The following is a 14,225-nucleotide window of genomic DNA, read 5'->3' on the forward strand; positions in this document are numbered from 1 at the left end:
CAGTGAAGCTGAGTTTATTCAACTAGTCTTCAATTATTTCCTCGATTTTATAATTTTTTAACAATAGAGGGACGGGGTAAAATCTGAGAGTGGGATCTCGCTGCCTCACGAGATCTTCCACCAGCGTCGCCATTTTTGCCCACGACGATTACCAACAGAAAATCCCGCGAGACTGCGGGAATGAGAATCTCGGCGGCGAGATCTAAATCTCAGATTTTCCCCGCTCCTCGCCAGCGACGCACATTTAAATAAATTTAAATGTATTAAAGGGCTTTCCCGCCATGAGTCTGCCCTAAGTAATCACGTCGGTGAGGTTTACAACCACTACTGCAAAATGGAAAGCTGTCAAGGTGAATCCGCCAGGGGAGCAACAGTAAATATAGCCCCCTCAGGGGGTTTGAGATATGCCCGAGCAGTACCCTGGCACTGCCAGGGGGCTTTGCAAGGGGCGGGACCTCTGGGCACTCCATTGGTGGGATTCCCATTGTGTGTGTGTGTGTGTGTTATGGGGGGTGGGAAGCTTGCCCCAATGCTTGCAAGCGGGATTGCCCCAGTGATTGTGTGTTGCAGTGGGGTTACCCCAATGCTTGTGGGGGGTCGCCCGTGTCTGTGGAGGGACGTGAATCATAGAATCACTACAATGCAGAAAGATGCCATTCGGCCCATCGATTCTGCACTGACAGCAATCCCACCCATTTGGGAGGGTGGACTTCCTTTCCAATGCAGGTTGGGGCGTCCTTTAAAGAGGGTGCCCCACTCTCTGTTGTTTGGGAGTTGCCGCGCTATGACGGTAGAGATCACGCCCCCAGATTCTCCCCGCTCGGAGCACAAGAGGATCCAGAGAGAAAACTCGGCTGTGCAACTGGGACACTACACACCGGTTTTCCGACACTCTGGAAAAAGTATCGGGAGATTCCACCCAGAATCTCCAATCCAGAAGCTTGTTTATAAACTTCATACCACTGACATTCTACTAGCTGTACTATCGTTTTCAGTAAAATAATGAATGGAATCAGCCGATTACTTATTATCGCAACTGAAACAGAATTTAAAAAGTCAAATTAGCAGCCTACAAACTCAGGGCAGGAAAACAAAAATCAACCTTTACAATTAGCATTGAAGGTTTACTTCTCAATTCTAACATGGTAGATTCAGAAAGAATGTTCCCAATGGTGGGGGAGTCCAGAACTAGGGGTCATAGCTTGAGGATAAGGGGTCAGCCTTCCAGAACTGAGGTGAGGAGAAATTTCTTCACCCAGAGGGTGGTGAATGTGTGGAATTCACGATCACGAAGAAATTAGATATAGCGCTTGGGGCTGAAGGGATCAAGATATTGAATTTGATGAACACCCATGACCATAATGAATGGTGGAGCAGGCTCAAAGGGCTAAATGGCCCACTCCTGCTTCTAGTTTCTATGTTGCCTATCAAGGCAGGATTAGGATGCTGAACTTTGAGTCAGAGGATCACAATTCTTGAAAGAGAGCCTTCAAAAGAACTAATTATCACCATTATTGACCAACCAACTCTGCTGCACTAACTGTGAAAGGAGAATAATTTTGTGCCATTCCAGCAGGGAATGGTTAGCCCATCCCTACAGAAGCCGATGTTTCTCCCAGCGTAGAGTAGCATACCAAAAACTCAGAGGCGATTCTCCCCGAGCCTGGGAGACTCCAGCGGAGGCCGTCTAGCGGGCTTCCCGCCGGGCATCACGGCCTCCGCACGCCTCCGTCCAATTCAATCCCTCTTTCTGTTGCCTGCTATCTTAGACTGAATCGGACGGTCTGCAACCTCGGTGTCCCGTTCACAGCTGAATTAAAGCTCACGTGTGTATTACCGTGCCTACCTGACTTCCTCTATCTGCCTACCTTACCCGACTACATTCACACTTTTGTCACCATCAGGCTGAACTTCTGCCAGCACTGTCCACCCCTCACTTTACCCCTCATTTTCACCCTGTGCTTCAACCCACCGATCATTAATCCAACCATGTCTACTATTATAAACCCCGCTCCAGTCCCATGTTCTAAGCCATACCCCTGACATTCTCCCACTCTTCTTCCTGTCTCGCTACAGCCCTTACCATTACTGAAAGCCTCCTGAAACTAATCTCTTCGGCTAAAGCTTCAGTCACGACCATAAGCTCACTCTGTAACCCCTTCATCCCACTTTGAAAAGCCTTTTACGAGTCAAAGGTCCGACAGAATTGTAAGATGTTGTTGGCAAGAGATTTCAGAGCAATAATTCAAACAGCACCAACAACACATTTCAGTGCAAAGTGCAACTTGCACCTAGCAATCACCACCATACAGCCACTGGTATAATTTCCTTGTAACTCTGCAATCACAGGGCTTAAGTAACTTTATTATGGAGAGAACAGTCAGATGGAGCAAAAAGAATTAATTGCAGTGAGCAAAGTAACTGAAGTCATCCAGAATTTCCTGATTATGTTGATCATTCCCTTATCTAATACCTTCATAATCTTTCCCCCAATCAACCTGGTCTAAGAATGTAAAATATAGGAGCAGAATTAGGCCATTTGGCCCATCGAGTCTGCCCCACCACTTGATCACGGCTGCTATGTTTCTCAACCTCATCCTCCCGCCTTTTCCCCGTAACCTTTGACCCCCTTACCAATCAGCACTATTCTGAAAAGAACACAATGGGCGGGATTTTACTATTCCACCCAACATGGGAGTCGGAGCGGGCGAGGGGCGGACCATGGAAAGGTCCGTTGACCTTGGGCAGGATTTTCCGGTTTCAGGGTGAGCGAGGCCGGAAAATCCCGCCCATTAATATGTTTCTCAGTACAATATTGCTGCATTTTTAATCCATGCGCTAACTTTAAAAAAGGTTAATGATCGCATTAGAATAACGCAAAGGGCATTATCGAGCCTGATTAAATATTAAAATGCAGATCATTATTTCACCCGTCACAAATCTAAAATCCCAGCTTTAATGGCAGTGAGATCATATTAATGTGATTGCTGAATCGACAGTTTAACTCAAAATGCACTCACATTCCTACATCGCACATTATGTCTTCAGTGACCGGAGAGACCAAGAGTTCTGCCAGCATTTGAAACGAGTGCAGAACGGTATCAGATTCCAAGTAGTGATCGGCGCAGCCAAAGCCACTGAGAGGGAAAAACAAGGCACAGAATAACTTTTTCTGAAAGGGAAATTTAAAAATTCTCAAATCGGTACGTCAAGTAGTTCTCTTGAAAATCGATCTAAAGAATCGGAATTTTCATCGCTAGAGGAGAGAAGAGCCATAACAGTCGTTATGGCGGCACAGTGGTTAGCACTGCTGCCTCACAGTGCCAGGGACCCGGGTTCGATTCCCGGCTTGGGTCACTGTCTGTGTGGAGTTTGCATGTTCTCCCCGTATCTGCGTGGGTTTCCTCGGGGTGCTCTGGTTTCCTCCCACAGTCCAAAGATTTGCAGGTTAGGTGGACTGGCCATGTTAAATTGCCCCTTGGTGTCAGGGGGACTAGCTAGGGTAAATGCATGAGGTTATGGGGATAGCGCCCGGGTGGGATTGCAGTCGGTGCAGACTCGATGGGCCAAATGGCCTCCTTTTGCACTGTAGGGATCCTATGATAGTTATCATTTCCATTGTAACACCATCTTGAGCATGAATACAATGAAGTGTGTTGAGAAATAGTGATAAGCAAACAAAAGACTACATCCCCACGCTTGCCGCATGCTTTGGACCAGCTTTCAGGTTGGAGCCATAGTCATCACCGAAGACTATGAGAGAACATTGCCAGGGAGAAATCGACAAGCCTACTGTTAAAGGCTTGAAAACCCATGGGCTAAGAATGGACAGCCAGCATGTATTTGTTAACGTGTTCGACTAGCCTGATCAAGTTTATTTTTAAATGAAGTAACAGAATGGATTTACAAAGATAGTGCTGTAAATGCTGTATAGATAGTTTTTCTAAAGACATTTGTTAAAAAAAAACATATCATGGACTTGTTCCAAAAATAGACCTACAAAGTTTCAAAGGAATAGCAGCACTTTGGATAATTGGCTAATTGGAGGCAGGGCGCGGTAATGAGTGGCGAGGTATGCAATGGGGTCTCCCAGGAATTAATATTTGGATCACTGCTTCTCTTCTTGCACATAAATGGCCTTTTGAAATTATTTCACGGGACGTGGGCATCACTGGCTCTGCCAGCATGTATTGTCCATCCCCGATTCCCCTTGAAAAGGTGGCGGTGAGCCTCCTTCTTGAACCACTGCAGACCGTGTGGTGTAGATACCGTTAGGATAGGAGATCCCGGATTTTGACCCAGCGACAGTCATGGACCTGGGTAAAGGGAGCAAAATTTCAAAGTTTGCAGATACCTAAATGGCACTATTTGGAGAGGGGGCAAGATCAGAGGATGCCTGAGGATGCTTAAATCTTTAAAAGGTGACAGGGTAAACCGATAGGACGGTTAAACATGTGTATGGGTTAGTTGACTTTGTAAATGGCCCTTTTTTGATTTAATTTATTATTGCCACATGTATTGGGATGCAGTGAAAATTATTGTTTATGGCACGTTATACAGACAAAATATACAATTCATAGAGTACAAAGGGGAGAAGGAAAGGAGAGGGAGCAGACTACGGTGTTACAGTCATAGTTAGGGTGTAGAGAAAGATCAACTTAATATAAGGTAGGTCCATTCAAAAGTCTGATGGCAACAGGGAAGAAGCTGTTCTTGAGTCAGTTGATGATCTCAGACTTTTGTATCTTTTTCCAGACGGAAGAAGGTGGAAGAGAGTATGCCCGGGGTGCATGGGGTCTTTGATTATGCTGGCTGCTTTTCTGAGGCAGCGGGAAGTGTAGACGGAGTCAAAGGATGGGAAGTTAGTTTGCGTGATGGACTGGGAACAAGAAAGTGATGCTAAACATCTACAGGCCTTAGTTGAAGTATTGAGTACAATTTTGTGCATTATACAAGATCCCAGAAAGAGCGCAAAGGAGATTTACTGGGGTGATGCCAAGGATGATGGACTTCAGTTTTGTGGAGATTGGATTGTGAGATTCTCTAGAGCAGAGGAAGTTAAAGGGGTACCTAAAAAGAGATTTCAAAGTTATATGGGGTCTTGACAGAGCAAACATGTTTACCCTGGCAAGTGGGTTGATAACCAGGGATTATAGATTGAAAACAATCAGTAGAATAATTAGGGGAAATAAGGAGAATTAAAGTTAAAGTAAAAGTTTATTCATTAGTCACAAGTAGGCTTACATTAACACTGCAATGAAGTTACTGTGAAAATCCCCTAGTCGCCACACTCCAGCGCCTGTTCGGATACACTGAGGGAGAATTTAGCATGGCAAATGCACCTAACCAGCATGTCTTTCGGACTGTGGGAGGAAACCCACATACCTCACCACTCATTACCACACCCTGCCTCTAATTAGCCAATTATCCAAAGTGCTGCTATTCCTTTGGGCACCCGGTGGAAACCCACACATGTGCAGACTCCACACAGACAGTGACCCAAGCCGAGAATCGAACCCAGGTCCCTGGCGCTGTGAGACAGCAGTGCTAACCACTGTGCCACTGTGCCTTGTTTTACAAAGGAAAAGTCTGGAACATACTACCTGAAAGGTCAGTGGAAGCAGATTCAATATGAATTTCCAATACACAATACACAATAGGAAAAAGAAATTGATTTGGAAGGGACTCAGAGGCTGGGGAACCTAGAACACGGGGGAACAGTTCAAGATAAAGGGCCGATCACTTAGAACTGGAATGAGGAAAAATTTCTTCAAAGGGTTACAAATCTTTGGAATTCTCTACCCCAGGGGATTGTGGATGCTCCATCATTAAATATATTTCAGGATGAGATGCGTGGATTTTTGGTCTCCCAGGGAATTGAGGAAAATGGGGAGTGGGCAAGAAAGTTGGAGTTGAAGTTGAAGATTGAATGGTGGAGCAGATGCAACAGGCCGTGTAGTCTACTCTGTTAGCTTCAGTTTCTTAGAACTAATTTACAGGCTTATGGGGCTAAAGCTGAGTTATGGGACAAATTTGGACATCTCTTTCAAAGGTAAGAGAACAGAAAATGTTGGCAAAACTTAGCAGGTCAGGCAGCATCTCTGGAGAGAGAAACGGAGTTTATGTTCCCAGTCTAATATGACTCTTCTCCCACCGACCCCCTTCCTCACGAGTGGCGAAAGCCTCACCAGGTACTGTTCATGTAGTTTCCAAATGCAAGGGAACACCTGCACCTCCAATCCCCAGCATCGTAATTCGGACACACCGTTCCTTCACTGTCACTGAGTCAAAATCCTGGAATTCCCCCGCAAGCAGCATTGTGGGACTAACTTCACCACATGGGCTGCAGTAACTCTTGATGACATGCAGGGATGGGCAGTACAGGTTGGCCTTTCGAGCATGATCAGGGGTTTATCGGCAGCAGCCAGGAGGTTGCAATTCTTGCTTGCTTTTCTTCTCTGCCACCCTGTCATGGTTCCAGTAGTGCAGCAGATGGATGGTCGAATGTGGACTCTTTCCAGCCAGGCTCTGCTCCACGTTGTCTTTAACTACTGAGTCAACAGGGAATCTGCCAAACATTTTAAACTAATTTCCTTCTGTGGGATTAAAGGGTCACCAGCTGTAGTGGGTTGCTGTTCAAGCAGACAGAGTGATTCATATACCACATGAACAAGTACTCTTCAAATACAATTTATTATGAATTTCCAAATTGAACTTTTAGCAAAACAAATTAATATGATCTTATTCTTACTAATCTTTGTTCATCAAATAGCCTCTTGCCCGTATATAATTCCAGAGTCATTGTTACATTGCTGTTTGTGGGATTTTGTTGTGTGCAAATTAGCTACCCTGTTTTCTATCTCACACCAGTAACACTTTGAAAATACTTCTTTGTGAAGAAGAGTCTTATTGGACTCACAATGTCAACTCTGTTTCTCTCTCCACAGATGCTGCCAGACCTGTTGAGTTTCTCCAGCGTCCCCTGTTTTTACTTCAAAATAGGGCAGCAATTCATTGTACAAGTTGCTGTCTTTAGAATCCCTGAAGTGCAGAAGGAGGCCGTTCGGCCCATTGAGTCTGCACCAACAACAATCCCACCCAGGCCCCATCCCCCAACCCCAAGCATTTACCCTGCCAATGCCCCTGACACTAAGGGGCAATTTAGCATGGCAATCCACCTAACCCACACATCTTTGGAGTGTGGGAGGAAACCGGCGCACCCGGAGGAAACCCACGCAGACACTAGGAGAATGTGCAAACTCCACACAGGCAGACTGTCACCCAGAATTGAACCCAGGTCCCTGGCGCTGTGAGGCAGCAGTGCTAACCACTGTGCTGCCCCAATTATTTTTTTAGTTCATTTTAAAACTTTATTTCTTTCCCCTGTTGATCGTGTTCCTTTAATTCACAAAACCTGACCTTGACACAAGGCCCTAAAATACTTGCAGCCAGTCCCCACAACACAGTGAATGGAGATGTAGTACTGATCTCACTGTGGATTGGCCATATCCATGTTTCAAGATGGCGCCGGAATGTGGCGACTCTTTGCGAACTATGGCATGGTTTGTATGGATAGCATGCAAAACAATACTTTTCACGGTATCTCGGTACCTGTGACAATAATTAATCAAATCAAAGTGTTTCATTGGTTGTAAAATGCTTTGGGATCATCTGAAGTTGTGAAAGGAGCCAAATAAAGCCATTTTTAATTTAAAAATATATTTTCCTTACTTACCAGATTTCCAGTTCAGGTCCCAGTCTGTATCTTGCCCCTTTTGATTTTGCTATTTCAATACCTGCATATTTTGAAAAATATTTTTTTTAAACAATACATTGAGAAACTGTTCATTGGTTGTTTAGACCCTTCAATTTTGACCAAGCACATAAATGAATGGGTTATAAAACAGGTTGTGAAAGAGAGAGAGAGAGATAAAGGGAGGAAAAAAGAATGAGATAGAAAGATCAATTCAGAGAGAGAGAGATTAGATAGAGATGGGCTTTTGAGAAAACAATTCTGAATGGTTTGACCTGTGCCAAAGCTATGGTGGACTCCAGCTTTGCCACAATAAGTTTATTTATTCGTGTCACACTGCAATGGAGTTACTGTGAAAATCCCCTAGTCACCACACTCCGGTGCCTGTTCGGGTACACTGAGGGAGAATTAAGCATGGCCAATGCACCTAACCAGCACATCTTTCGGACTGTGGGAGGAAACCGGAGCACCCGGAGGTAACCCACGCAGACACGGGGAGAACGTGCAGACTCCGCACAGACAATGACTCAAGCCGGGAATCTTACCCAGATCCCTGGCATTTTGAGGCAGCAGTCCTAACCACTGTGCCATCAACCTTGAAGTGATCTTCACAATCCTGTAGTCTTGATCACATCATTGGCTCAAAGCGCAAAACAGAATCCCGAGAGAGAATCGGACAATTAAAATCACACAAATAGATAGTTTTATTTAAAATATTGCATGGTTCTGGAAGCTCATCGACTTTTTACTCAACCTTTTAATGTTTCCTCCCAGTTCGCGGAAACACAGACCATTAGCCCTCCCTGTACAAATTAATAAATTTCTCCCTGTAATGATCTGATTGTCAAAGTTATTTCTTCAGCCTCTGCCGCTGAAGGATGAGAGCAGGTTCTGGTGGAGCATCAACACAGCCATGGAGCAGTTGTGCCAAATGTACATTCGCCTAACCCAGGTATCAGAAAGTTAGATACCTTTTGTGCTTAGAGTTTCGTACATGATGCCTAAATTAGCTTACTTCCAACTCTCCTACGTTGCCCCACCTAAAATATGCATTGATTCGCAAGCAAGTTTTCAAAAGTATGACCATAGAATAGCACTCGGGAGGGCTCAAGAGATCCTCATAGAATCCCTCCAGTGCAGAAGGAGGCCATTCAGCCCATCGCGTCTGCACTGACAATAATCCCACCCAGGCCCTATCCCCGAAACCCCACATATTTACCCTGCTAATCCCTCTAACATACACATCCTGGGACACTAAGGCGCAACTTAGCATGGCCAATCATGGCTAATCTGCACATCTTTGGACTGTGGGAGGAAACTGGAGCACTCTGAGGAAATTTACGCAGACGCAGGGAGAATGTGCAAACTCCACATAGACAGTGACCCAAGCCGAGAATCGAACCCAGGTCTCTGGTGCTGTGAAGCAGCAGTGCTAACCACTGTGCCATCATGCTGCCCCATCCTGTGGCATTATTCCTAAGAAGAGCGGGGAATTATCTCCTGTGCCTTGGTCCATATTTTTCCATCAACCAACATCACTTCAACATCATCTGGTCATTCCTGTACTAACTCATTCCTATTTGAGGGACTGTGCGATGTACAAATTGTCTGCTTTTCGCTATATTACAATAGTGACTGCACTTCTAAATTAATTAATTGGTTCCCAAAGTGCTTTGGAGTGGTTGAGGACATGAACAGCACTATATAAATAAGGCAAAATATTGCCGCAGCTGGAAATCTGAAATAACAATAGAAAATGCTAGAAAAAGCTCAGCAGGTCTGGCAGCGTCTGTGGAGAGAGAAACAGAGTCCAATACATCTCTTCTTCACTCCTGTTTCTCTCTCCATAGATGCTGCCATAGCTGCTGAGTTTTTTCAGCAGTTTCTGTTTTTAGTTGTATATAAATGTTGAGTCTTCCTTTCTTTTGTTCTAGGTGGACAATATCTTGACTTTTTAAACCTTTAACTACAATCCCATGTTCAGATGACCTGACCAATCTAGGTGACTAAAGCATGGTCATTTTCAAAGAATTTACTCAATTAAATAGAACTGGTTTGAAATCTATCAACTGTCATCCCAGACTTTTAATTAGTCCCACAAAAGCTATACTTGTATTATGTTGTTCCTGCCTCTTTTCCTCAGACATATAAATCACTAACCAAGTGGAAGATTTTGTTACACCGCAAATATGCTACTTGTTTTCAGTCTCATGATCAAGACACATGACTGCCCCTTTTATTTCCCAATAACAATGGGTCCAAGTTACACAAGCATAACCATTGTTTAACTCCTGAAATATTTAAACCTTTGGTCTAAACATCATAGAATCCCTACAGTGCAGAAGGAGGCCATTCGGCCCATCGAGTCTGCACAGACCACAATCCCACCTAGGCCCTATCCCCATAACCACAAATATTTACCCTGCTAATCCTCTGACACTAAGGTCAATTTAGCATGGCCACTCAACCTAACCTGCACATCTTTGCACTGTGGGGGGAAACCGGAGGAAACCCACGCAGACACGGGGAGAATGTGTAAACTCCACACAGACAGTGACCCGAAGAATTGAACCCGGGACCCTGGTGCTGTGAGGCAGCAGTGCTCACCACTGTGCCACCCTCTACCACATTAAACAGGACTCTAAGAGCCTGCCCATTGGTGGGATCGTCCAGTCCCACCATCCCCTTCTCCCCCATGGTGGGTTCCCCACAGTGGGACAGATGAGCCATGCAAAAGCCTATGGACTTCGGCAAGACCAGAAGATCCCACTGATGGCCAATGGCTCTCCACATCCGCCACAGGAAAACCCAGCACATGGAGATGGGGTGGGGGGCTGGAAAATCCCGGCCATTGTAAACATCTCGCTACTAAAGGTGGGAAGGGCAGTAAAGACTTAGATTTATACTGTACCTCACAAAACCTTGGGACAGCAGCCAATTTGCAAACAGCAATCTCCCACAAACAGCAATGTAATAATGACCAGACTTTTCCTTTTTTTTTAATATTCATTCATAGGACATGGGCGTCTCTGGCTGGCCAGCATTTATTGCCCATCCCTAGTTGCCCTTGAGAAAGTGGTAGTGAGTTGCCTTCTTGAATCGCTGCAGTTCACATGCTGTGGGTTGACCCACAATGCCATTAGGGAGGGAATTCCAGGATTTGACCCAGGGACTGCGAGGGAACGGCAATATATTTCCAAGTCAGGATGGTGAGTGGCTTGGAGTGGAACTTGCAGGTGATGGTGTTCCCATGTATCTGCTGCCCTTGTCCTTATAGATGGAAGTGGTCGTGGGTTTGGAAGGTGCAGTTTAAGGATCTTTGATGAATTGCTGCAGTGCATCTTGTAGATGGTACACACTGCTGCTACTGCGCGTCAGTGGTAGAGGGAGTGGATGTTTGTAGAAGTGGTGCCAATCAAGCGGGCTACTCTGTCCTGGATGGTGTCAAGCTGACATCGAATAAGGGATAAATATTTGCCGAGACTCCAGGGGTAACACCAATGCTCTTTGAAAGAGTGCCATTTTGGATCTTTATGTCCATGGGGACAGACAAGGCCTCATCTTATCCATGTGCATCACCTCCAACAGAGCAGCACTCCCACAGTACTCCACTGAAGTGTTGGTCAAGTCCTGGAATGGGATTTGAACCAAGACCCTTCTAACTCGGAAGCAAGACTGAGCCAGCAGTAACTTCGTTCCAACACAGATACTTCCAAGAACAATGTGAAAGCAAGCACAAGCAGGAAAGTCTCCAACATGGCTGCTGCCAGGACTGAAAATGTGGTGGTGGTTTAACAGCAAGAAGCGTGGAGTAGGAGCGTGGACCTATCATATATTAAGTTGAGCCTTCTCCACACCCTAGCTGTGACTGTAACACGATATTCAGCACCCTCTCCTTTCCTTCTCCCATATGTACTCCATGAATGGTATGTTTTGTCTGTACAGCGTGCAAAAAAAATTTTTTCACTCTATCCTATTACATGTGACAATAAATCAAATCAAAATAGCACAGCTCTGTGCAGGAGTAGCAGAGCTCAAGAGGTAAATGCCGTGCTTATTCTCTTATCCTTTTCACTTTTGGGTCAAAATCCTGGAACTGCCTCCCTAACAGCACTGTGGGAGTACCTACAGAACAGGGACTGCAGCGGTTCAAGCAGATGGCTCACCAACACCTTCTCAAGGGCAATTGTGGATAGACAATAAACATTTAAATTTATTTATTATTAGTGTCGCAAGTAGGCTTACATTAACACTGCAATGAAGTTATTTGAAAATCCCCTAGTCACCACACTCCGGCGCCTGTTCAGGTACACTGAGGGAGAATTTAGCATGGCCAATGCACCTAACCAGCACGTCTTTCGGACTGTGGGAGGAAACCCATACAGGCATGGGGAGAACGTGCAGACTCTACACAGACAGTGACCCTCCAAGCCAGGAATCGAACCCAGGTCCCTGGCGCTGTAGCAGGGCTAACCACCGTGCCACCGTGCAGGATATCCAACAATGCCACATCCCCGGGAACGTATAACAAAAGCTATCGTTTAGGAATATCCTGGAAAAATGTCAGAAATTAAAACAGGACGTGTATAAAGTTTCTTTCCAATAAAAATTGCTCAAGAGCACGCTGCGACAAGGCTGTAGTCCTGAGACTGGTAAAGGTCTAAATATCCCAAGTAATTTCTGGAGGACCACTGGAACTGCCTACATTACAAAGAAACAAAGAACAATACAGCACAGGAACAGGCCCTTCAGCCCTCCAAGCCTGCACCGATCATGTGTTCCTAACTAGACCATCCGTTTGTATCCCTCTATTCCCAGTCTGTTCATGTGGCTATCCAGATAAGTCTTAAACGATCCCAGCGTGTCTGCCTCAACCACCTTGTTTGGCAGTGCATTCCAGGCCCCCACCACCCTCTGTGTAAAATACATCCCCCGCATATCTGTATTGAACCTTGCCCCCCTCACCTTGAACTTGTGACCCCTTGTGTTTGTCATTTCTGACCTGGGAAAAAGCTTCCAACTGTTCACCCTATCTATGCCCTTCATAATTTTATAAACTTCTATTAGGTCGCCCCTCAACCTCCGTCTTTCCAGGAAGAACAACCCAAGTTTACCCAATCTCTCCTCATAGCTAATACCCTCCATACCAGGCAACATCCTGGTAAACCTTTTCTGCACAAGTGGAGAAAGTTTCCCAATCCTGAGAGATGGGGTGTTGCTGGAATTTGGCAAAACATAATCCTGGGGCAGAAAAGACATAACTAAAACCTGGGGGGGTGGGGGGAAGAAAGATAAAAATTACTTCCAAGTACAGGAACAGAAATGCTGCAGGTTGCTCGCTAACGAGACACTAGGAGTTGATTCATTCATTCATTCACCGCGGGTCGGGACTTTACCCTTTTAACAATGAAACTTACTTTGCAAGATTCTTTGAAGGTTCCCTTCAAAATCTAGCGCCCATTGATTCAATGCGCAAGTCGCCAGTGTCACTTTACGAGCCAGCATGGTGCAATGGACAAGTTATGTTGTTGCTGTTGGGATTTAGAAAGTAGGATTTAGATCAGATTAGTGGAGGGTTGCGCGCAGTAAACTCTCTGAATTACAGCAATTCCCCTTTTAGACATCACCACTCCCCCCTCCTTCTCTTCCCTCTCTCCTTCCGGGTCTCTCTGCCGCACACACGGAACGGGAGATCCGCCTTCAGTGTTTGTCAAGCCGGGCTTCAATCACTGCTGGTAAACTTGCAGCCGAGGGCGGGATTTCCGCCGCTGCAGCCTGGTTTTTTGCAGCGCTAGAGGCGGGATTATCCGATCCCGCCCCCGTGGTCAGTTTTTGCAGCCCTAGAGGCGGGATTATACGGTCCCGCCCCGTCCCCGCGGCGAATCCTACAGCAGCAGAGATGGGATTATCCAGTCCCGCCCCATACCCGCGGCCAGTTTTTAACAGCGCTAGAGGCGGGATTTTCCGGTCCCGCGGGATTTTCCGGTCCCGCCACATCCCCATAACGAATCCTGTGGCGGCAGAGGCAGGATTATCCAGTCCCGCCTCGTCCCCGCGGCCAGTTTTTACAGCGCCAAAGGCAGGATTATCCGGTCCAGTCCCTGCAGCAAATTCAGTGGTGGCAGAAGTGGGATTATCCGGTCCTGCAGCCAGGTTTTGCAGCGCTAGGGGGGGGGCATTATCCAGTCCCACCACTGCGGCCAGTTTTTGCAGTGGTAATGGTAGATTATCCCCGGTCCCGTCCCGTCTACGCGGCCAGTTTTTGTGACGGTAGAGACGGGATTCTCCGGTCACGCCGCTGTCAACTGGGGTGGTTCGTCGCATGCACACACTCCGCCCCCCCCCCCAATAAAAACTGGTAATCTGTTGTGTGTCGCAGTCGGCGGGACTGAAAAATCGCACCCTTGTAAGGCTTTACCAACGGTTTAATGTCAGCTGGTTGCAAATCATTTGTTTTTTTTTATTTCCTTTA

At 46.0% G+C, this 14,225-nt stretch overlaps 1 protein-coding gene across 1 annotated transcript in view; it reads right to left on the reverse strand.

Annotated features, from left to right (window-relative positions):
* The window catches only part of nadsyn1 (NAD synthetase 1), a 62,259-nt gene extending 48,835 nt beyond the window's left edge, over positions 1-13,424 (reverse strand). The window contains exons 1-3 of the mRNA XM_078221315.1: positions 13,171-13,424; positions 7,736-7,796; positions 3,021-3,137 (exon numbers count right to left, since the gene is read on the reverse strand). Coding sequence (XP_078077441.1) covers positions 3,021-3,137; positions 7,736-7,796; positions 13,171-13,258 — 266 coding nt within the window. The 5' untranslated portion in view covers positions 13,259-13,424. The remainder of the gene's footprint in view (positions 1-3,020; positions 3,138-7,735; positions 7,797-13,170) is intronic.
* Between the last annotated feature and the right edge of the window lie 801 nt (positions 13,425-14,225).

Source organism: Mustelus asterias, chromosome 9 (assembly GCF_964213995.1).
Source record: "Mustelus asterias chromosome 9, sMusAst1.hap1.1, whole genome shotgun sequence".
NCBI classification, from domain to species: domain Eukaryota; kingdom Metazoa; phylum Chordata; class Chondrichthyes; order Carcharhiniformes; family Triakidae; genus Mustelus; species Mustelus asterias.